Source organism: Trichomycterus rosablanca, chromosome 1, assembly GCF_030014385.1.
Source record: "Trichomycterus rosablanca isolate fTriRos1 chromosome 1, fTriRos1.hap1, whole genome shotgun sequence".
In the NCBI taxonomy this organism is placed as follows: Eukaryota; Metazoa; Chordata; class Actinopteri; order Siluriformes; family Trichomycteridae; genus Trichomycterus; species Trichomycterus rosablanca.
Genome location: NC_085988.1, coordinates 21,485,737 through 21,510,249, shown reverse-complemented (window position 1 = coordinate 21,510,249; position 24,513 = coordinate 21,485,737). Strand labels below are relative to the sequence as shown.

At 41.3% G+C, this 24,513-nt stretch overlaps 1 protein-coding gene across 1 annotated transcript in view; it reads right to left on the bottom strand.

Annotated features, from left to right (window-relative positions):
- Positions 1–24,513, bottom strand: part of nr3c1 (nuclear receptor subfamily 3, group C, member 1 (glucocorticoid receptor)) — an 84,363-nt gene that overhangs the window by 12,269 nt on the left and 47,581 nt on the right. The window contains exon 3 of the mRNA XM_062990130.1: positions 5,476–5,621. Coding sequence (XP_062846200.1) covers positions 5,476–5,621 — 146 coding nt within the window. The remainder of the gene's footprint in view (positions 1–5,475; positions 5,622–24,513) is intronic.

Here is a 24,513-nt window from a genome sequence, read left to right as displayed (position 1 = left end):
TTTTCATTCTGCAACTGTTTTCTTTAAATCACACCAAAGAGTTTCTATGGGATTTAAAGCCACTCCAGGATATTCCAGTACTGATTCTTTAACCAAGTTTTGATTGACTTGGACATGCACTTGTGCTCATTTTCTAGCTGCACATCCAATGATCACTGAGATTATAAGCTTAGCCTTTCTTGCACCAGGCAAACTGCTGATTTATTTGGTCAAACAGTTTTGATCCATCACTCCACAGAACTGTGTCCCAGAAGTGTTAACTAAAGAATCACAAAGTGAATAGACTAAAACTAACTTTTAAATAATTTTAATTACTACAATAAATATTAAACTGTGACATACTCTATCACACAAGTCATGTCTGAGAAAAGAAAAAGTCCAAGCAGCAACAAAATGCCTGAAACCTAACAAACAAAGTCGATACATAAAACAGAAGCTGTGTGGAAGATGTATGCAGCTTAAAAGTTCTTGTTAAAGAGAATCAGCAAACCCTACCATGATTAAACTTATTTTTTTAAACCTTGCTTATCTAAATGACAGAGATTTGACCACTGTAGGGTTCCCACGTGTATTGCACTTGTTATTATGCTAATTTTGTTATATAATGTTATAATAATGTTGTATAATGTTTTGTTATTATAAAGCAAAGCCACACTGACTGTTTACTGCGGTCCATATTGCACACTGTATTAAAGTTAGGCATGCACGCTAGCTTGGGCATGCTGTTGTGTTGATGAGTGATGTAGTAACATAGACAGGTCCTGGCAGATATGTACAGTGTATCACAAAAGTGAGTACACCCCTCACATTTCTACAAATATTTCATTATATCTTTTCATGGGACAACACTATAGACATGAAACTTGGATATAACTTAGAGTAGTCAGTGTACAACTTGTATAGCAGTGTAGATTTACTGTCTTCTGAAAATAACTCAACACACAGCCATTAATGTCTAAATGGCTGGCAACATAAGTGAGTACACCCCACAGTGAACATGTCCAAATTGTGCCCAAAGTGTCAATATTTTGTGTGACCACCATTATTATCCAGCACTGCCTTAACCCTCCTGGGCATGGAATTCACCAGAGCTGCACAGGTTGCTACTGGAATCCTCTTCCACTCCTCCATGATGACATCACGGAGCTGGTGGATGTTAGACACCTTGAACTCCTCCACCTTCCACTTGAGGATGCGCCACAGGTGCTCAATTGGGTTTAGTCCATCACCTTTACCTTCAACTTCCTCAGCAAGGCAGTTGTCATCTTGGAGGTTGTGTTTGGGGTCGTTATCCTGTTGGAAAACTGCCATGAGGCCCAGTTTTCGAAGGGAGGGGATCATGCTCTGTTTCAGAATGTCACAGTACATGTTGGAATTCATGTTTCCCTCAATGAACTGCAGCTCCCCAGTGCCAGCAACACTCATGCAGCCCAAGACCATGATGCTACCACCACCATGCTTGACTGTAGGCAAGATACAGTTGTCTTGGTACTTCTCACCAGGGCGCCGCCACACATGCTGGACACCATCTGAGCCAAACACGTTTATCTTGGTCTCGTCAGACCACAGGGCATTCCAGTAATCCATGTTCTTGGACTGCTTGTTTTCAGCAAACTGTTTGCTGGCTTTCTTGTGCGTCAGCTTCCTTCTGGGATGACGACCATGCAGACCGAGTTGATGCAGTGTGCGGCGTATGGTCTGAGCACTGACAGGCTGACCTTCCACGTCTTCAACCTCTGCAGCAATGCTGGCAGCACTCATGTGTCTATTTTTTAAAGCCAACCTCTGGATATGACGCCGAACACGTGGACTCAACTTCTTTGGTCGACCCTGGTGAAGCCTGTTCTGAGTGGAACCTGTCCTGGAAAACCGCTGTATGACCTTGGCCACCATGCTGTAGCTCAGTTTCAGGGTGTTAGCAATCTTCTTATAGCCCAGGCCATCTTTGTGGAGAGCAACAATTCTATTTCTCACATCCTCAGAGAGTTCTTTGCCATGAGGTGCCATGTTGAATATCCAATGGCCAGTATGAGAGAATTGTACCCAAAACACCAAATTTAACAGCCCTGCTCCCCATTTACACCTGGGACCTTGACACATGACACCAGGGAGGGACAACGACACATTTGGGCACAATTTGGACATGTTCACTGTGGGGTGTACTCACTTATGTTACCAGCTATTTAGACATTAATGGCTGTGTGTTGAGTTATTTTCAGAAGACAGTAAATCTACACTGCTATACAAGCTGTACACTGACTACTCTAAGTTATATCCAAGTTTCATGTCTATAGTGTTGTCCCATGAAAAGATATAATGAAATATTTGCAGAAATGTGAGGGGTGTACTCACTTTTGTGATACACTGTACATACACCCAACAGCCGTAACATTAAAACCACCACACACTGTCCATTTTATCAGCTCCACTTACCATATAGAAGCACTTTGCAGTTCTACAATTACTGACTGTAGTCCATCTATTTCTCTACATACTTTTTTTTAGCCTGCTTTCACCCTGTTCTTCAATGGTCAGGACCCCCACAGCACCACCACAGAGCAGGTATTATTTAGGTGGTGGATGACTCTCAGCATTTCAGTGACACTGACATTGTGGTGGTGTGTTAGTGTGTGTTGTGCTGGTATGAGTGGATCAGACACAGCAGCGCTGATGGAGTTGTTAAACACTTCACTGTCACTGCTGGACTGAGAATAGTCCATTGACCAAAAATATCCAGCCAACAGCGCCCCGTGGGCAGCGTCCTGTGACCACTGATGAAGGTCTAGAAGATGAACAACTTAAACAGCAGCAATAGATGAGCGATCGTCTCTGACTTTACATCTACAAGGTGGACCAACTAGGTAGGAGTGTCTAATAGAGTGGACAGTGAGTGGACACGGTATTTAAAAACTCCAGCAGCATTGCTGTGTCTAATCCACTCATACCAGCACAACACACACTAACACACCACCACCATGTCATTGTCACGGACTATTGCTGATCGGTGTATATCCCTGCAGATAGGTATCATTTGTTTACAATAATAAAGGGTTATCACATTTGGGAACCGATAAGCAAAATTAAAATTTTGTTTGTACCCTATACCTGCTGTTTTGTGTTTGGTACTTAATTGGAACCAAGTTTCGGTACCCAATCCTACACTTCACAAAAGAGCTTAAACATTAAATCAAACCCCCAGCCTCAGTACTTGATGGAAAATCCTTCTGCCCTGATAAACTCTAACAAACAAAACAAAAGCTTCTAGCTCATTGAGGTTTGATGGTGTTTTCATTCTGAAACTGCTTTCTTTATATCTCACCAAAAATTTTCTATTGGATATTCCAGTACTGATTCTTTAACCAAGATTTGCTAGACTTGGAGGTGTGCTTGGACAATTATCACTGATATAAGCTTTGCCTTTCTTGTGCCAGACAAATTGCTGATTTATTTAGAGCCAGTAAATGTAAATCTCAGACAATTTCAGACCAATTGAATGCCTAGTAAAATCTTTCTACAATCTACAATGTGAGTTCAGAAAAGGATTTTGGAGAACCTGTAGACTGCCTGTAATAATACTGCAGAGATGCATTTGGCACCTGACAGAGAACAGAACAGAACTGTTGAATCAGCAGTCATGACACTACGCTGATAATCTCTTCTGAACAAAATGAGGCTCTGGAAAATGCGCAGTGGACATCAGAAGCGTTTAGAGTTAAGTTACCATCTGTCCTTTGTCTTCAGTGCCATTCATCATATCACACAGACAATTAAGAAAACAAATCTAGCTGTTCCCAGACAGTGTTAGATATACTGTTATTGTTTTGTTAGATGCATTATTATCATTTTTTTCCCGATACAGCACTCGGGTGGAGCAGAGGTCTATTACGCTAATCCACCACTACTTAGATCTATGTTAAAATCTCAGGAGTGCTAAAGGTCAGGGGGTAACAAAACCATGAATATAAAAACCAAAATATTTTGAAATATGCCACCATCGCATACTCTATATGGACAAAAGTATTGGGACATAACTCCTAATGTTCATTTATTTATTAGGATTTTACATGACATCATGTTTTACACACTTTGGTTACATTCATGACAGGACAGTCCTTAATGTCAAACACAGTCATGGACAATTTTTGTATCTCCAATTCACCTCATTTGCATGTCTTTGGACTGTGGGAGGAAACCGGAGCACCAGTAAACCCACACAGGCATGGGGAGAACTTCACACAGAAAGGACCTGGACCGCTCTTCCTAGGAATCGAACCCGGGACCTTCTTGCTGTGAGGAGACAGTGCTACCCACCGACCCCTGTGCCGCCCTACCTCTATGTCTAATGAGTTCAGTTGTTTGATTCAGTCCCATTGCCACGTGTATATAAAATCAGCAGCTAGACATGCAGTCTGCCTTTACAAACATTTGTAAAAGAATGGGTCGTTCTAAAGTGCTCACTGAATTAGAGCATAGTAATGTAATAGGATATAATAGTAATAGTTGCAATAAGTTAGTTGGTGAGATTTTTTCCCTCCTAGATAGTCCACGATTAACTGTGTGTGGTATTATTGAAAATAGGAAGCACTTAGGAACCACAACAACTCAGCTAGTTACAGAGCGGGGTCATCGAGTGCTGAGGCGCATATTGCATAAGTCGACAATGCTCTGGTGACTAAATAACTGCTGAAATTATCATTAGCACAAAAACTGCCTGTCGGGAGCTTCATGGCATGGGTTTCCATGGCCGAGCAGCTGCGAGCAAGACGTATACAATGCCAAGCAGCAGATGGAGTGGTATACTGCCACCACCACTGGACTGTGATGAATCACGCTTCTTTATCTGGCAGTCTGATGGTCGAGTCTGGGTTTAGTGAATGGCAGGAGAATGCTACCTGCCTGACTGCATTGTGCCAACTGTAAAGTTTGGTGGAGGAGCGATAATGCTGTGGCATTGTTTTGCAGGGGTTGGCCTAGCCCCCTTAGTTCAAGTAAGGGAGAAAGAAACTAGTTATGCTGAATCGCATTAAATACATTTCGGACAATTGTACGCTTTTGTTGGGGCAGTTTGGGAAAAGCCCTTTTCTGTGGCTGTGCCTCAATGTACAAATCAAAAGTCCATCAAGGCATGGCTGAGTGAGTTTAGTTTGAAAGAACTTGATTGTGCCCTGACCTCAACCCAATCAAACATGACTTGCTAAATCATAATGGAAATTGTGAGCCAGGCCCTACAAATAGCCAGTAGAAAGCCTTCCCAGAAGAGTGGCAGCTGTTGCAGCTGCAAACAACCAATTTCATATAGATGCCTATGGATTAGGAATGCGATGTCATAAAAGCTCCTGTAGGTGTGTAATGTAGGTGATCTGTTCTGTAGTTGTCCCAATACTTTTGTCCATATAGTGTATTTGACTCAATGAACAGGGAAAATGGGATATCCCTATAATGAGTAATAAAATAATGATTGTCAGTGACTCTCACCTTCCACTGCTCTTTTGAAGAAGACCTTGCAGCTGCCGCAGGTGAGGACGCCATAGTGACAACCCGAGGCCTCATCGGAACACACCAGGCAGACTTTGTGTGTGCCGCTGGATTTCGATGTGCTGGAGGACATGGCAGTGTTGGAGCTAATGCACACACACACAAAAAAACAAAGCGGTTATCACAGGTACTCCCACAGGCTAAACGTGGCATTCATTTAACTAGAGATGGGACGATCGATCGGCTATGAATCGGTATCGGCCGATTTTTAATCAAAATATGCTATCGGCGATCGGCGATATTTCCTAAAAGTAGCCGATCCGATCGTGTGATATATAAAGACCATGTTAAGTTAACAGCTCAGTGGATTGATCCAGACTTTGAGCTACGAAGCACCAACCATCACATCACCATTCATCAACAATCGTACAGAAACCACAGTGAAAGCTCTTCATGACCTAAAATAACATCATTAACGTTGTGCATCATACATACGATGTAATTTTGCTGATTGTAATATTTACTTTAAAAAGATCATTCAACCTGGTCACATCTGAGTCGATTCTATCAGCACGTTATATAAACTCCTGGTTCACTTTGGTAAATCGTAAGCGGTTCTTACTTGTGATGTAGATGAGAACAGAAAACGTTACAGAGCCAAAAGTTTATTCATTACCAAATTCGTTAGTTCAGGATCATCTGCTGAACTTTTAGAAAACTTTTAGCTCCTTAGACGGAACGAGTCTGACGGTCGGTTACAGATCTGTGGTAATAGCAGTTTAATGAAGCTTTTTAATTAAGCTTTTTAATGTAAGAGAGTCACAGAAAATGTTCTGTAGTAGTTTGTGTTTATTTAAAACCACGACATTAAATTAATAACAGTAAACACGGAGAGATAACTGAGAAGAGAAACTTACGCTTCACATAAAAACGAATCAACTCATGAATCAATGAATCACTTATAGCGATACAGTGAACAAAGCGTCTCTTCTAAAGGCACACACACACGCGTGCGCTGCGCCGGTTTATCTTTACTGTGAGGCTCTTTTTAAGTTTATTTACTGCTAATCACCCCACCCAATAATAATTTATATTATTATTATTTATATTATTAGTATTTTCAATAAATATTTATTTATATTATAGAATTTTTTTTCTTTCTGTAGTATTTTGATTGCCACCCATTTATGCCAAGTCAAATTCCTTGTATGTAAAAACGCACTTGGCCAATAAAACTGTTTAGCTTTGGATCACAACATTTGCCAAATGTAAAAATGTAAGTAAATAGTGTGGTGGCCTGCTTATTTATAAATGTGCTCTATTCTCATCTAAAAAACAGAGCCGCATATTGTACATGACAAACCTGATAAAGAGCAAAGGATAATATTTTGTATCTAGGTTATATGTACAATCATTGCCTTACAGTTCAAAATCATCTATTATTTAATTTCTACACAGGGAGACCATTAAAGGTGAAATGCAACCCATAATTCACTAGGTAACATATCAGTGGGGCTGTAACCCTACAGAAAAAGGCCTTAAATTGTGCCCACAATCAAGGGTCTGATCGTCAGTCATCTTTATTTCAAAATTGACTTTTAACTTTAACTTTCTATTGACCATGACAAGGTGGACATGGTTATATTATAAATATAAAAAATGAAACCTGAGCTATCGACCTGGCCAGGCATCCACACTCACTTAGCTGGCTGTGTTTAAGAAAGAGAAGGTCGGACAGGGCCTCTTCCAGCTACTGCAATATGTGATCTCTGGGATTGGTCATAGCACCTGTGTGAGTGGATGGGTGTGGATCACAAGGAGCTCAACTTGGCTCTTTGTATGAGATACAGCTCTGTGTGGGAGCTCATCACTGGCATGTAATGAAAAACGGGGGCAGATTGGACATGTCAGAGAGGGCGTGTGGTGATTTGTCTCTGCTTGATCAGATGGGGGGTTGTGTCAGCTGCAGCGGATTCACAGTTGGGTATTGTTAATGACTACATTGGGATATAAAGGGGTAAAATCTAGACAAAATGCAGTTTTTTATATGAAATTTTTAGGAATATTGTATTTATGTCAAATACTTCTCATGTTTGGATGTAGCTGTTTCTTTATCTACAGATACACCGATCAGCCATAATATTAAAACCACCTCCTTGTTTCTACACTCACTGTCCATTTTATCAGCTCCACTTACCATATAGAAGCACTTTGTAGTTCTACAATTACTGACTGTGGTCCGTCTGTTTCTCTGCATACTTTGTTAGCCCCCTTTCACCCTGTTCTTCAATGGTCAGGACTCTCCCTGTGACCACTGATGAAGGTCTAAAAGATGACCAACTCAAACACCAATAGATGAGCGATCGTCTCTGACTTGACGTCTACAGGGTGGACCAACTAGGTAAGAGTGTCTATTAGAGTGGACAGTGAGTGGACACTATTTGAAAACTCCATCAGCATTGCTGTGTCTGATCCACTCATACCAGCACAACACACACTAACACACCACCACCATGTCAGTGTCACTGCAGTGCTGAGAATGATCCACCACCTAAATAATACCTGCTCTGTGGTGGTCCTGGGAGAGTCCTGACCATTGAAGAACGGCATAAAAGGGGGCTAACAAAGCATGCAGAGAAACAGATGGACTACAGTCAGTAATTGTAGAACTACAAAGTGCTTCTGTATGGTAAGTGGAGCTGATAACATGGACAGTGAGTGTAGAAACAAGGAGGTGGCTTTAATGTTATGGCTGATCGAGCAGTCTTTGTAAATAAATCCAAAATATACCAGGATAATCTATAATACATTTTAAATAATCATTACTCATATATTTAAATAAACAGATTGAAAGCAGGCTCATTTCCAGCTCATTAAAAGTATTTGTAGCTTGAAAGGTATATAGGTTTGAGAAACAAAGTAAAAGAAAGCATGATTAGTCACTACAATGCATTCCTACTGCAGCATGTTTTGATGAATGTGAATCATTAGAGAAGCTCATTAGCTTTGGACAGAAGTAAAATGTCACCCCACAGTCTGTCAAATCAATGAGCTGTGGATTAGCACTGACATCTGGCCACGCATGAGTGTCAAATTCAACCAAAGGTCAGTGAAACTGAAAAGAAAGTATGTTAGTGTGGCCACCAGGGGGCAACTACTGACTGCAGCCTGCGAGAAGTGCCCTGCCCCTCAGCCCCAGTGGCAGAATACTGACTTCATGAAGCATAACAACAACGTCTCCACACACTAGAGAGAGAAAGAGAGGAAGCATACAACGGGCATGCCAAAACCATAACCTGCATTCAAATGTGACGCCTGAATTACAGTAAAAACTGGAAAAAGTTGTCTGTCCTGTTTGAGGATGATCGCTGTAGCAGGCCAGTGTCAAAAGTTAGGCTGTAAAATTCAGAGCAGGTTTCCAGTCTCTCATCTTTGTCTGTGTGCGCAAGTACAGACGTGGTTTTTATTCAGCAGTGCTGTATCGGAGCCAATACGCTAGCACGAACTTGATAGGATTTCATTAGAAAAATGTTTACAACATTTAGTCTTTGTTGCTTGACATAAGATTATACATATGGGCTACTAAATTCATGGGAAAATGTGCTTAATTTCACAGACACATTTTATGACGGTCATTGAATATCACTCATAAATTAAATAATAGAATAAATGGAAGCTACAATACACATCACAGCCGACTTCAATTGTTTAATGTAAACCTAGAACATCCAGCAGCGCTGCGAGGCTTCATGTTTGAAAATTCTCGTCTTGTGTTTTGACACACACCCCTCTATGCGTCCACAGAATTGGTTGGGAATTTTCCAAACTCCAAGTAGCAGCTTTACATTTCAACATCTTGGACATTTTGACTAACCAATTACTAACTCAATTGCCGTAGGATTGCTAGGACCACCTCATAGTGCAAATTAACCAGTAAACTTGAGGCACTTGAATGCTACTCAAATGAAAAATGTTAATATACCAAACACAAATTAAATTAAATTTAGAATTTCACAGCAAGTTGCATATTTCATGGGAAACGGCTCATTTCATAGAGCTGCCTACATTGGGCAGCTGCCTAAGTAGAGAGGATTCTAATAAGTCATCGACTTATAAGACAAGTTATTCGAACGCACTATTTAGACCAGGGGTGGGCAAACTTTTTGGCTCAAGGGCCACACTGGGTTTATAAATTGACAGTTGGACCGGGGGGGTGTGGGGGTTTGGAACTAATTTATTTTCGTGATAAAAAGATGGATTTTTAAATATAAATATAAATGGTTGTAACGCCAATATAAATATTCAAACGCCAGACTCATCCTATTAAGTGCATGTTTACACATGCGTGAATGTGATTTTTTAAATGTATTTTTTATTATTGTTTCTACTTGGTGTATCGCCAAAACAAAACCAATTCAGCGTTTAAAGCAGCACTTTCGACATAAGTTAAATGTTTATGTGTGATGTTTTAAACCAGCCAAGTAGTTAGATCACGCTGGCGTGATGGGCGACTCCAGAGGGGTAGTAGTGCTCAGTGCGATGGCAAATGTGACGAATGAATATCTGTGTGTAGACCAGAAAGACTCGGCTTTAGCAGGTTGGTAGTGCTTGGCGTGCGCCATCTAGTGGAATCAATTAAAACGCAGGGTATGGCAGGAAAAGGGTGAAATTAATACGGTTTTAGGACAATTTTGTAAATACTCAGCGGGCCGGATCAAACAGCCTAGTATGTGGCCCTTGGGCTGTAGTTTGCCCACCACTGATTTAGACAGTGATTCCATCAGTTTTCTCTTACTAAGCAAACACAGTTAGCCTCACGCCATTCAAATCAATGGGATGAGGCGGCACAACGTGCTAACATGTCAACTAACATCTCCCTTCTGTTTTATAAAATGGATAGTTCCGGTCCTAAAATCTGATTGGCTGAGCCGCGTTCGAAGCCGTTGTAAAATACCCGATAAACGCACACCTATGACCACCTCATTCAAATCGTGCGTTACTGCTATGATATTATCACAGGGAAAGATGTTTTAGGCACACTCCACTTCGCGTTGCGCCAAAACAACCTTCCCCGTGATAAAATCGCAGTAACGCACGGTCTCTCGTGGCTTATTGCTTTAACATTCGCTGACAAGCCCAAATTTGCAAAAACACTTGTGCAAGTTTATACAAATAAAAAATCTATAATAATTTATTTACGTATCTAAATAACTCTGTTTGTTGCTCCACGCCGTCCGCCATATTTTTTTTATCGGTTGCTCCCTCGTTATTCTGTCAAAATACCGTTCAGATTTAAGGTGCCATAGTAGGCAGCATTAAAGCATCTAGGAATTCGAACAGCCTCCCTCTCGGGAGTGAGAGCAGGATGACGGAAAATGCTGTCTATGTAGAGAGCTCACTAAGTTTTCGAACACACCCATGATTTACTTTATTTGTCTCATTTTGTACCACTGATGCAATTTACAGGGATTGTTTGTTTCTTAATGTTTAATATTATTGTAGATGATTTGTTAATATCATCCTGGGGAGTTAGATTAGCTGTGTAGTCCAGTAAACGTCCCTGTATTTACTGTCTTTTTGTGGCGCGATTTTCACGACTGTGAATCAGTGTAGTCCTGTGGCAGGGAAATCCCTCTGTTCTGATTTACAACATAAATAGCAGCTCTTCAAGATGTTACACAATGAGGTCTTTGTGTTCTCCTCCAAGAAATTCATTTTCAGAGAAAGCAACAGAATAATAGTAGGCTAAGGTCACAATAAGGCTTTAACCCAGTCCTTCATACTGCCAGCCACCCAACACTATTACATTTACGTTTTTAGCCTTTAGCAGATGCCTTTATTCAAAGTGACTTACAGTACTGTGACAGTATACAGTCTAAGCAATTAAGGATTAAGGGCCTCGCTCAAGGACCCAACAGTTGCAACCGGGCAGTGGTGGGGCTTAAACCATCAACCTTCTGATTACTAGTCCAGCACCTTAATCGCTAGGCTACAACTGGCAATAATTCTTTTTGGCTCCCAAAACATTTTGGGATTTATTTTATAGCTTGCATTATCTTCCTCTAGTCCTGTTCTTTTTACAATAGTTAGTATTTAAGGACATTTAATGCAGGCACATGTTAACAGTGCTATTTTGCATTCAGTCTTTTAATTGTAATACGAAATATATTATATCTAATCATAGTGCATTTGTTTCAACAGCCAGAAATACACTCACTGTCCTCTTTATACTGAAAACCTGTACATTCACGTGATTATATAATCAGCTGGTCTTATCTTATATGATATGAGTGACTGACTATAATGTAATTGGTGCCAGACAGGCTGATTTGAAATTTGAATGCACAAAGGTTACACAGAAAAAGCAAACAAACTAAACTAAAAACATCAAGTGAGTGGCAGTTCTGCAGCCTAAAATGCCCAGGCTGATTTGATTGGACAAAAAAGATTATTAAATAAATACTCTAAAACCTGATGTGGTTTTCTTCTCACCATAGTTGTACTCATGTCAGACAAGAACAAAATATTTATGGCAAATTCCAGCCCCAAGTCCAACTTGTGTGTTGAAAAGTTCATCAGACTAGGTAGCATTTTTTATAATCTTTAATTGTCTAGTGTTTGGTTTGCTTGTGCACAACGTAGCCTCAGGTTCCTTTTTACAGGCTGAAATACAGTAAAAACCAGTTTTTTGCTGTTGCTGACTACCCACCATAAGGTAAGACATCTAACGTGTTCTTAAAAACATCTATTGCTGAAATATAAACAATTATAGCCATAGTAGGTCTTTAAATCCAACTGACTTTGACACACACAGCCATAACATTAAAACCACCTCCTTGTTTTCACACTCACTGTCCATTTTATCAGCTCCACTTACCATATAGTTGCACTCTGTAGTTCTACAATTACTGACTGTAGTCCATCTGTGTCTCTGCATGCTTTGTTAGCCCTTTTTCATGCTGTTCTTCAGTGGTCAGGACCACCACAGAGCAGGTATTATTTAGGTGGTGGATGATTCTCAGCACTGCAGTGACACTGACATGGTGGTGGTGTGTTAGTGTGTGTTGTGCTGGTATGAGTGGATAAGACACAGCAGCGCTGATGGAGTTTTTAAACACCTCACTGTCATTGCTGGACTGAGAGTAGTCCACCAACCAAAAATATCCAGCCAACAGCGTCCAGTAGGCAGCGTCATGTGACCACTGATGAAGGTCTAGAAGATGACCAACTCAAACAGCAGCAATAGATGAGAGCTTGTGTGTGACTTTACATCTACAGGGTGGACCAACCAGGTAGGAGTGTCTAATAGAGTGGACAGTGAGTGGACACAGTATTTATAAACTCCAGCAGCACTGCTCTGTCTGATCCACTCATACCAGCACAACACACACTAACACACCACCACCATGTCATTGTGACTGCAGTGCTGAGAATGTTGTGGTGTATGGTAAGTGGAGCTAATAAAATGGACAGTGAGTGTAGAAACAAGGAGGTGGTTTTAATGATATGGCTGATCAGTGTATTTTATACTGTAAAACAAAGTTGGGTGTTATGACTATGCACTTTGGGATAGTGTGGAAGTGTCTAAACTTGAGCAAATTTTTGACCTATTGTTAAGAGAGATTACTGGGTATACTAGTGGCAATCGCTCTTAAGCAATGTTTTTATACCAACCAAGCAGACGTTTTCACTCATTTTTAGGGATGCCCCTATCACGTTTTTTTTGTTCCCGATCCCGATCATTCATTTTGATCCTGATCCGATACAGAGTCGCAAACCGATACTTGTATTTTCTAGATATTGTCTAGATAAGAACTAGATAATACTGTTCACACAGTGCACACTTCAAGTACATTACAGTTATTCAAATTAATCCAATGTACATGTTTAACTACTGAATAGCTCTGCAGTGCTGAAGGGAAAAAATTGCCTGCATCCAAGCTATTGCTTAATGTTCTTTTATTTTAACAAAATAAAAGTAAACAAACTTAGTGCAGCATTGTAGTAGTTAAACTAGAACACTCAAAATAAAGTGAAGGTTCTTTTTGAGGAAAATCAGCATCTCTGCCGTGTAAGTGAACAGCCGGTTCCTCTTCTCATCATATAATAATAAACTCGCTGTATTCGGCCGAGTGTTTATTTTTTAGGTGCCGAATCAAATTGGTAGTAATTGTAGATCGTTTGGTTAAATGATATCTGGTTTGTTTCTTATGAGCCACCGTACTTGTATGCGTGTTGTAACTGTAACAAACTTTTCTGTGGTTGTATTGTGACAATGGTTTGATGGACGTTTCTACGTGAAGTGAGTGTGTTTTGACCCTTTGGGGCTTCCATAGTGCATGGAATAGTGTGCTTGGCTAACGCGATGACTCTAGCTGTCCACTATTCGGTACCGTAACAGAAGAAGTTAATAAAGTGTTTTGCTCCCGACAATTTGTGAATATACCGTGTATTTATTTCTTTATTAAGCAAGTGCATCACTACAACGCTCGGTTACATAACTAAGCCAGTCAGAGTGCTTGATACTGAGATGTCGTTCAGTCTTGTAACTCGTAAAAGCTGTATGTTATAATCCTGAAGTTTTCATACTCGGATTAAAAGTTATTGTTTTGTAAACTGGAGTGATCCTCGACTCACACCATATAAACAGTAAAATTGTACAGTAATGAACGCAGCTCTGCTCCTACCGCCTCGTGAAACGCTCGCATTACAGACATTACACTTCACTGTTGGACTTGTTTCACTTTCCAATTTAAAGTATTTCCACACAGCGGACATGCTGACGTAAAACAAAGAATCGGGCTTAGGATCGGCTTTAGTAAAGCCGATACTGATCAATGCCTTGATCGGCCCCGATTCCGATCTTTGAGATCAGGACATTCCTACTAATTTTTATAATCATTGATCTTAGGACCGACTGATTGAGCAACTGAAATAAGCTGTAGCGTATGTCTGTTTGTATATGAACCTGCAGCCCTGCTGCTCCATGGCATAGTTACACTGGCCACAGTAAACGTTTAACAGTGCTATATCTAATCAACAGTTATTTGTTTTTCCCCCTGTTCATCCAATCCAGCCATGTCCAGTTGAAGCTTATCTCTCTCTCGTCGCTGCTGCCACCCCCACCATTAATCGAGGAGAGCCGAGGCTGTCATACGCTCAATTCAACAAGCACGTGCCTTCTGATCGCTTCTTTTCACCTTCTAGGGACGAGGTCCCTTGTACAGGCACCTTGATAGGTCAGCAAAGGTCGTAATTGCTCCAGCGACGAGCAGCCCTGTTTTTGCCATTGTCCCTCCCCCTACAGACACACAGCCAATCGTGTGTTTGTGTAGGCGCCTGGCTGGCTGATAGCAGAGCTGAGATTCAAACTCGAGAGCTCGGGATCAAGCCTGGATAAAATAAGGAGGGTTGCGTCAGGATGGGCATCTAGGGAATAAACTGTGCCAAATCAGGTATTAAGACCAGAATGATCTGCTGTAGCGAGCTCTAATAAGGGAGCAGCCAAAATATTTTTTTGTTCATATTTTATGGAGGTTAGTTCAAGAGCTTGTTGAATTATTGTGTGCCACATGTTTTAAGAGAGAACAACAAGGTCAAGATGTCCTTCCTGATGAAGTAATTTAACAAATGCAACCAAACTGTTTATTTTGGCAGTACACAGACTTTTCATATCTCATGAATCACGGTTAACTTGAAATACAATCTGGTGTAAATCGGCAAACGGGACCTGGGCAGGGGCATGTCCTCCCATGGAAGTTGAGCAAAAAGTATTTATAGCTGAAGACGAAACACTCTTTCAATATTCAGTAACATATTTCATTACAATGCATAAAAGAGAGCAACAATTTTAGAATATGTTTTTAAAGTTATTCAGGAGCCGATCCGGCTGGGCTGAGCGGCACATGAACAACGATTGGCCTGTTGTTCATATGGGGTGGGGTATTAAGCCAGATAGGGACTCCTCGTAACTGATGCACTACGACCTCTGCTGGCTGATTGATGCCGCCTGCACAGAGGCTGGGAAAGAGTGCGGATCAGGGTGTGTCTCTCCATACACAAGGCTGATTTACATATATGCACTCGCCTAGTGTGGGTGACAAAATGCATACGTCTGCTGCCCACGTAGTGCTGGGCGATTCTCACAATTCGGTTAATTTGAATGAACGTTTTCACACAATTGTTTACATACTTTATATTTGAATTTAAATACCGACATGTCACTAGGCAGAAAGTGACCAAACGCTCACGGAAACCAAAGGGCGCAGGCAAAAACAGTAAACGGAAGACAACAAGGGTCATACACGGTAACGGCTAGATTCAAAAATAAGGCACGCAAACACGATCGGCAATACTTCACAACGAGACAAAACAAACCGAAGTGTTTAAACAAGATTCATGGAATTGAACACGGCTGAACTGAATCAAAACGCTGGTGATGGACCGATTCGGATCAGGATTGGCTGACCGGGGACATGTGATAGTCACGTGAGAGTCCGTGAGAGCATGAGAATTGTAGTCCATATTGTTAGAAGCAGAACGTGCCACCTCCATCCACCCCCCCCATACAATATCGCCCAGCCCTATACCCATGTGTCAGAGGGGGCGTGGGTTAGCTTCATTCTCCTCAAATCGGAGCAGGGGTTGGCATTAGTGGAGAGGAAGCATGACGCAATCGGGCAATTGGACGCGGTAGGAAGTCGGGAGTAAAAGGGGAGAAAATGCATAAACAACAACGAAATAAGTTATTCAGGGGTGGGATGAAGTCACAACTTAATATATTTACATTTGTTAAATTTAGCACAGCAATACAAGCAATTAAGAGTTAGGGCACATTGCTCAAGGACCCAAACAGAGGGACAGGGGCCTATAGCAGGGACCTTCAGATTACCAGTCCAGTATCTTAACCACTTAGCAACTACTGAACTTATATTGTACTTACCTAACGTTAACAATTATAAACAGAGAGGTGAGTGATGAGAAGTGTAACTGTAATCCTACTTCCTGTTCGGCATGTTTTTTTATGTGAGAAACAAATTTAATGTATGCAAAACATCTAATATCCAACCTGTATGCAAAAAAGAGGAGAAATTACCAGACGTAACTAATTTCCAAGAGAATAAACATGCGCTAACAGTGTCCCAAGAAACAGAAAACCGCTACTCTAAAATTCGTAGCTGCTCACAGACATCACTGTGCCAGGACCTTTAATGCCTAGTTTACACTACAGACTCGGAAGCAACTCGGCGTTTGCTCGTGGAAAAAAAATCGGCTCTCGATCTCTATGTGAACTGTTGAACAACTCGATCTGAGCGGCTCGCCGAGCACTTGCAGACTCAAGAAAAATATCTACTGTGCTAAATATCTGCACCAGTCAGCGAGTCAAAATCCTGTAGTATGAAAAGCATTGCGAGCAGGTTGCAAGTGGCAGCGAGTGCTATGTCGAACTACAGTCAATGAGAACGCAAGATACAGGGTGAAGGGAAACCCGGGGGAGGAGTGTAAAAACGTGGGACAGGGGCATAATATAGTTTCTATCAGAATACATCGACACAAACACAAGCTTTATAGTTTTTGTGATCTTATCATCCATGCCGAACCATAATACCAACTCTGCATTGCAAAAAATTAGGGATGTAACAATACCCACGATGCAATGCAATTCACGATACTGGGTTCACGATACGTTTTTTCCCCAATTTTTTAAAACTGAAATTGAAGACAAATTATGACAAAGTTTCCTTTAATTATTTCTCTTTAAAAGAAAGTAAAATACTGTATTTGTGATAGTTTTATTTATCTAAATAATTAATGCCCTTTTATTTCTGAGGTAGGTACAAACTATGCAAAACAATTTTGAATTAAGCCCAATTCGGCTAAAAACCCACAGACAGAGACCCCATCCGGCTTAGTCCCGCCCATATCTGAACAACAGGCCAATCGATGTTCATGTGGCCGCTCAGCCTCAGCCGGCAGGCAGAGCTGACATTCAATCGATGTATTCGAGATCCCAGCTCTGGTTCCAGCGTGTGTTTTTACCGCTGCGCCACCTGAGCGGCAATATCGATTCATTTTACATGTCAAATCGATTTGAATCGTGGATATTTTGAATCTAACATTAACTGTCTTGCGGTGAATCGTTTCATCCCTACAAAAAACATTTATTAACCTCCAACTTACTACAGAAACCCTGCTGTCGTGTAGCTCAATCCACTCAAATTCACGTTATTTTTCCTACTTGCTTTTACGCAAACAACTTTGATCGCTCGCTTTTTGTTGAAGTGCATTTTTTTGGACATGGTATCATTACACCCCTCGTCACTTCTCGCATGTGTTTTTGTGACAAAACATAGTTTGGGAGACCAGACAGACTCATCTGAGATTCCTCCTGGTTAACGATCGTGTAGTGTGTGATTTCCTATCGTCGATCAGTGGTGTAGTGTGAAAAACACAACGACTTAAAAGACTCCCAATTACAAGAGTTCCAGTTGTGTAATGTGAACTGTACAGCGATCTGACAGCCCCGAAAGTCCTGTAGTGTGAACTTGGCATAACATGAACCATGAGAGAAAGGGTAACCATTTCAAAACATTTCATTTCATTTTCATGAATGAAAGGGTCCGGCTTCCCCGGAATCATTGGGTGCAATGTGGAAAGGACGCCAATCCATCCTGGGGCCTCGGCCATCTCCCCTTTCAAATTGGTGGGTTCTTTAGCTACAAGACTGAATGCGGATATTCAGTCTTACGTAAAGCCTTATAGTGGTTAACATATTTTGCCAAAGGTGGGTGCTGCAAAAAGCATTGCAATCTAATGACATACTGGTAAAACAATTTTCTTTTAAAACTATTCGAATTTTCAGATGAAAAAATGTAAATAAAAACAGAATCGAATTCCCTCCTGCTTTTTGATTCAAATCGCTTCAGACAGTCGTTCTAGTTTTTGCATAGCTGCCTAGCTAGGTTCTCACATTCGTTTTTCTTTTTCCTTTTTTTAATTTACATATACGTATGTATGTATACAGTACATGTATATGTTACATTTACATTTATTTTTCTTGATGGCACTTGACAGACACTTTTATCCAAAGCAACTTACAATTGTGATAGACACAATTTAAGCAATTAAGGGCTTAACGTCCAACACTGGCAATTTGGCAAAGATGGCACTTAAAGCAGTGACCTTTTGATCATTAGCTGTCTGATTTATCACTGTGGTCACTGTCTGCTTTATGCAGCAGAAAGGGTAAACGGCAGTGTGCAGGCATAAGGGGACTTCAATCACAGACACCAATTATAAACAACACAGTTAAACCAGACTATTTTAGTTTTAAAAGGTCTGCTCTATCTCTGTGTGTACTTTAATGGATTACCGGCAAATGAAAAAAAAGCTGGCAGGTTGCCAGATCTTCTTACAAAATAAATAAAATCAGGAGGCACTGAAGATGTATTATTCTAGCTCTAGTTTAGATCGTAGCTGTGCCACCAGACTGAAGGGGAAACGGATACAGTTGGCATAATTTCAGGGAGACAAAAGACATTAGAAGCTGGCAGGAGTGGTGAAAAATACACAAAGCACAGTGCAATCCTCCGTATGTAACACGGCTCTCATCACAACACAGCAGTTACTATCTGCACTTTACAGCAGAAATGACGATTTATCAGATTAAACAACATTTATTTTGTTTTAGTAAGCCTGAGCCCACTGTAGTCAGATTCCTGTAGTTGGCTGACAGAAGTTTATTTGTTTATTAGGATTTTAATGTCATGTTTTACACACTTTGGTTACATTCATGACAGAAACAGTAGTTACTGGTTACACAAGATTCATCAGTTCACAAGTTTAATGTCAAACACAGTCATGGACAATTTTGTATCTCCAATTCACCTCACTTGCATGTCTTTGGACTGTGGGAAGAAACCGGAGCTTCCGGAGGAAACCCGTGCATACACGAGGGGAACATACAAACTCCACACAAAAGTGACCCGGACTGGACCGCCCCACCTGGGGATCGAACCCAGGACCTTCTGCTACACACTGAGCCATCATGGTGGCCTGGCTTACAGAAATGAAAAAACCCAATGTGGTCTTCTGCTTCTGCTTCAAATGCTTTTCCTCTCATCATCGTAACATCATTATAATGATCTCTCCTCTCTAATGTTTGATGTGGACCTAAACACTTAAGTCTATAAACATTGTTCGGTGGTGCGTATGGTCGAGTGAGTGCTGCACAATTTCTAAATCCTCAGGACCTACGTTCAAGTCTGGCTTCCATGAAAGAGTTTTTCAAGTTTCCATTATCTGGACAGTGGTAACTTAGTAGGTAGGGCTACCAATAGGAAGATTGTCAGTTCAAATCTAGGTTCTGCTATGCAGCCACTGTTGGGTCCTTGAGCAATACCTTTAACCCTGTCTGCTCCAGGGGGGCTGACCCTGCACTCTGACCCCAGCTTCCAAACATGCTGGTATATGCGAAAAAAGAATGTCATTGTACTGCACACTTGTACATGTATATATGACAAATAAAGGCATTCTTCTCCTTTTTCTTTTACCCCCCTTCTCCTTTTTCTGGTCTTAGTTTGGATATACCCAAAAACCTGATACACATTAGCAACCTCAGGCAATTGCATGACACTAATGCTGGCTGTGGAGGGCCGACGGCTTTCAGGCTTGAGGTAAAGCTTCCGGACACTTTTACACTACTTGCCTGAGGCAAAGCCTCAGCACACACAAGGACCAAACTACTCTCTTTGTATCCCTCCCCGGCTCAGACTGACAGATTCATTTTACATTTTCATTTCACCCTTGTTGCAACCTGTTCTCCTTGTTGCCCTCTGGTAGGCGCTATAGGAGTATCAAGGCCCGTACTTCCAGACTCCTGAAAAACTTTTACCCCTCTGCCATAAAAACACTAAACTATCAAACTTTACAGAAAAAAAAGAAGAAGGTTATTGCACAGTCCCTATAAATTGCACATTATTTCCTAGGATGTAAAGTTCTTAAAACCACACGTTTATTTTTGTATCTAGATGTGTATATGTTTATTTTGTAAATACATGTGTATATATGTCTGTGTGTACATACATGTACCGTGAAGGAGATGCTCAAAAATGTCGTTGTGCACTGTGCAATGACAATAAAGGCATTTTATTCTATTCTATTTCGGCATTTAGCAGACGCTTTTATCCAAAGCGACTTACAGTACTGTGACAGTATATTTTCTAAGCAATTGAGGGTTAAGGGCCTTGCTCAAGGGCCCAAAAGTGGCAACCTGGCAATAGTGGGGCTTGATGTATTTATTTATTACAATTTTAACGTCATGTTTGGACTGTAGGACGAAAACGGAGCTCCCGGAGGAAACCCACGCAGACACAGGGAGAACATGCAAACTCCACACAGAAAAGATCCGGACCGCCCCACCTGGGGATCAAACACAGGACCTTCTTGCTGTGAGGCGACAGTGCTACCCACTGAGCCACCGTGCCGCCTGATGGGGCTTGAAGCAGCAGCCTTCTGAATACTGGACCAGTACCTTAACCTCTAGCTACTATTGTATGAAGGTGATTCCTTATCTCGAGATTTAGGATCTTGCGTTGGGCTTGCGTATTAGAGTGCTGTGCCAGCCGAGCACCCTCGATAATTAATAATAATAATAGTTACTTGAATGAGCAGATGTACAGCTAATTGTATTTGAACTAGTAGTCAAACATTCAAGTCATTTACAAATACACACATCCACTCGATTTCTTAGAACTGTCAGCATGATTTAAAATATTGCCTAAGCGCTGCTTAGAGCACCATCTGTTTAATCACATGCTTTAGCAGCAGACGTCAGAGCTTTAGCCAGTCTCTGTGCAAATAACCACACAGTGAACGCAGTAGACACAGTGGATACAGACTGCTGTGAGATCTAGGTCAATCGGTACTTTCACTGATGCTAACGTTATGTGACTAAAATCCAGGTTGACTCACAGCACTTGGATCTTGCCTCATCATGCCTCGCTTGACTTGTTTGTTTTACTTATTAAAAAATAACGGCATCCACCCCCTTCCAACCACAAAAGCTTAGAAATGACTCCATACTGATGCTGATACAAGTAGACGTTAATGTGTGAACTCCTAACAGCGCTCTCAAGTCACGCACAGATACACACCCACACGGCCTTTCATTTATCAAACACCAGCTCCTTTAATTTCCGCACAAATGCCAACTGACTGGTGGTTTGTGTCACTCTGGGGTGGCCTTAAACACACATAGTGAAAAACAGAAGTCGTTTTAGCAAACCACAGATTCAACTTGCAGTAAAAACAACCACTGAAGAAGGTAAGTATAGTTTATAATAGGCTTTAGTCTTGAAGGTTCCTACACTGCAGTGCAGAAGTGCTTCATTGACTCATTTTGCTTATACAAAGAAATTGAAGATGTGTTTACTGTAGCCTCCACAAATTCAGTTTCAGTTCTCACAAATTCTGCTTCAGATTTTTTCTGATGTAATGTTGTGACTCCAATAATTATTTTTCTTGATAATTATGAATCCACTAAAATATTAGATATTAAAACTGAAAACATATATTTTTGCACAACTACCTCTAAGTCAACAGTTATGGAAACTTGCTTAACTGTGGATAGCTTCTAATTTATGTCAGACCAAGACACATCTGAGTATTCGGACTAGGAATCAATAACCGACCAGCATTTTTATATATATATATATATATATATATATATATATATACAGTGTATCACAAAAGTGAGTACACCCCTCACATTTCTGCAAATATTTTATAATATCTTTTCATGGGACAACACTATAGAAATAAAACTTGGATATAACTTAGAGTAGTCAGTGTACAACTTGTATAGCAGTGTAGATTTACTGTCTTCTGAAAATAACTCAACACACAGCCATTAATGTCTAAATGGCTGGCAACATAAGTGAGTACACCCCACAGTGAACATGTCCAAATTGTGCCCAAAGTGTCAATATTTTGTGTGACCACCATTATTATCCAGCACTGCCTTAACCCTCCTGGGCATGGAATTCACCAGAGCTGCACAGGTTGCTACTGGAATCCTCTTCCACTCCTCCATGATGACATCACGGAGCTGGTGGATGTTAGACACCTTGAACTCCTCCACCTTCCACTTGAGGATGCGCCACAGGTGCTCAATTGGGTTTAGTCCATCACCTTTACCTTCAGCTTCCTCAGCAAGGCAGTTGTCATCTTGGAGGTTGTGTTTGGGGTCGTTATGCTGTTGGAAAACTGCCATGAGGCCCAGTTTTCTAAGGGAGGGGATCATGTTCTGTTTCAGAATGTCACAGTACATGTTGGAATTCATGTTTCCCTCAATGAACCGCAGCTCCCCAGTGCCAGCAACACTCATGCAGCCCAAGACCATGATGCTACCACCACCATGCTTGACTGTAGGCAAGATACAGTTGTCTTGGTACTTCTCACCAGGGCGCCGCCACACATGCTGGACACCATCTGAGCCAAACAAGTTTATCTTGGTCTCGTCAGACCACAGGGCATTCCAGTAATCCATGTTCTTGGACTGCTTGTTTGCAGCAAACTGTTTGCGGGCTTTCTTGTGCGTCAGCTTCCTTCTGGGATGACGACCATGCAGACCGAGTTGATGCAGTGTGCGGCGTATGGTCTGAGCACTGACAGGCTGACCTCCCACGTCTTCAACCTCTGCAGCAATGCTGGCAGCACTCATGTGTCTATTTTTTAAAGCCAACCTCTGGATATGACGCCGAACACGTGGACTCAACTTCTTTGGTCGACCCTGGCGAAGCCTGTTCCGAGTGGAACCTGTCCTGGAAAACCGCTGTATGACCTTGGCCACCATGCTGTAGCTCAGTTTCAGGGTGTTAGCAATCTTCTTATAGCCCAGGCCATCTTTGTGGAGAGCAACAATTCTATTTCTCACATCCTCAGAGAGTTCTTTGCCATGAGGTGCCATGTTGAATATCCAGTGGCCAGTATGAGAGAATTGTACCCAAAACACCAAATTTAACAGCCCTGCTCCCCATTTACACCTGGGACCTTGACACATGACACCAGGGAGGGACAACGACACATTTGGGCACAATTTGGACATGTTCACTGTGGGGTGTACTCACTTATGTTGCCAGCTATTTAGACATTAATGGCTGTGTGTTGAGTTATTTTCAGAGTACAGTAAATCTACACTGCTATACAAGCTGTACACTGACTACTCTAAGTTATATCCAAGTTTCATGTCTATAGTGTTGTCCCATGAAAAGATATAATGAAATATTTGCAGAAATGTGAGGGGTGTACTCACTTTTGTGATACACTGTATATATATATATATTTTGTTTATGTATTTTCTCCCCTTTTTCTCCCTTAAGGCGCGTGCAATTGCCCGATTGCGTCATGCTTCCTCTCCACCAATGCCGATCCCTGCTCTGACTGAGGAGAAGGAAGCTAACCCACGCCCCCTCCGACACGTGGGCAGCATGCCGTATGCATCTTATCACATACACTTTGACGAGTGCAGTGCAGCTCAGCACTGTGTACGGAGAGACACACCCTGACAGCACTCTTTTCCCGTCTCTGTGCAGGCGCCATCAATTAGCCAGCAGAGGTCGTAACGGCATTAGTCTAAGTCAGGGGTGGGCAATTAAATTTTCCAAGGGGCCACATAAGAAACTCGGACTGTTGTGGAGGGCCGGACCAATAAGGTGAACTTAATTCTGCTCAATATTCATTTTATCTTTTTTATTTACATTTACATTACATTTTCAGCATTTATCAGACGCTTTTATCCAAAGCGATTTACAATACAGTTACAGTATACAGTCTGAGCAATTAAGGGTTATGGGACTTGCTCAAGGGCCCAACAGCAGCAACCTGGCAGTGGAGAGGCTTGAACCAGCAGCCTTCTGATTACTAGTCCAGTACCTTAACCACTAGGCTACAACTGTCCACTCTTTATGAAAAGCAGTGAATTGTACAGTTCTAATAAGCTGTTAATGTTTTAATTTAGAAAATTAGAAGTAGGCAGAG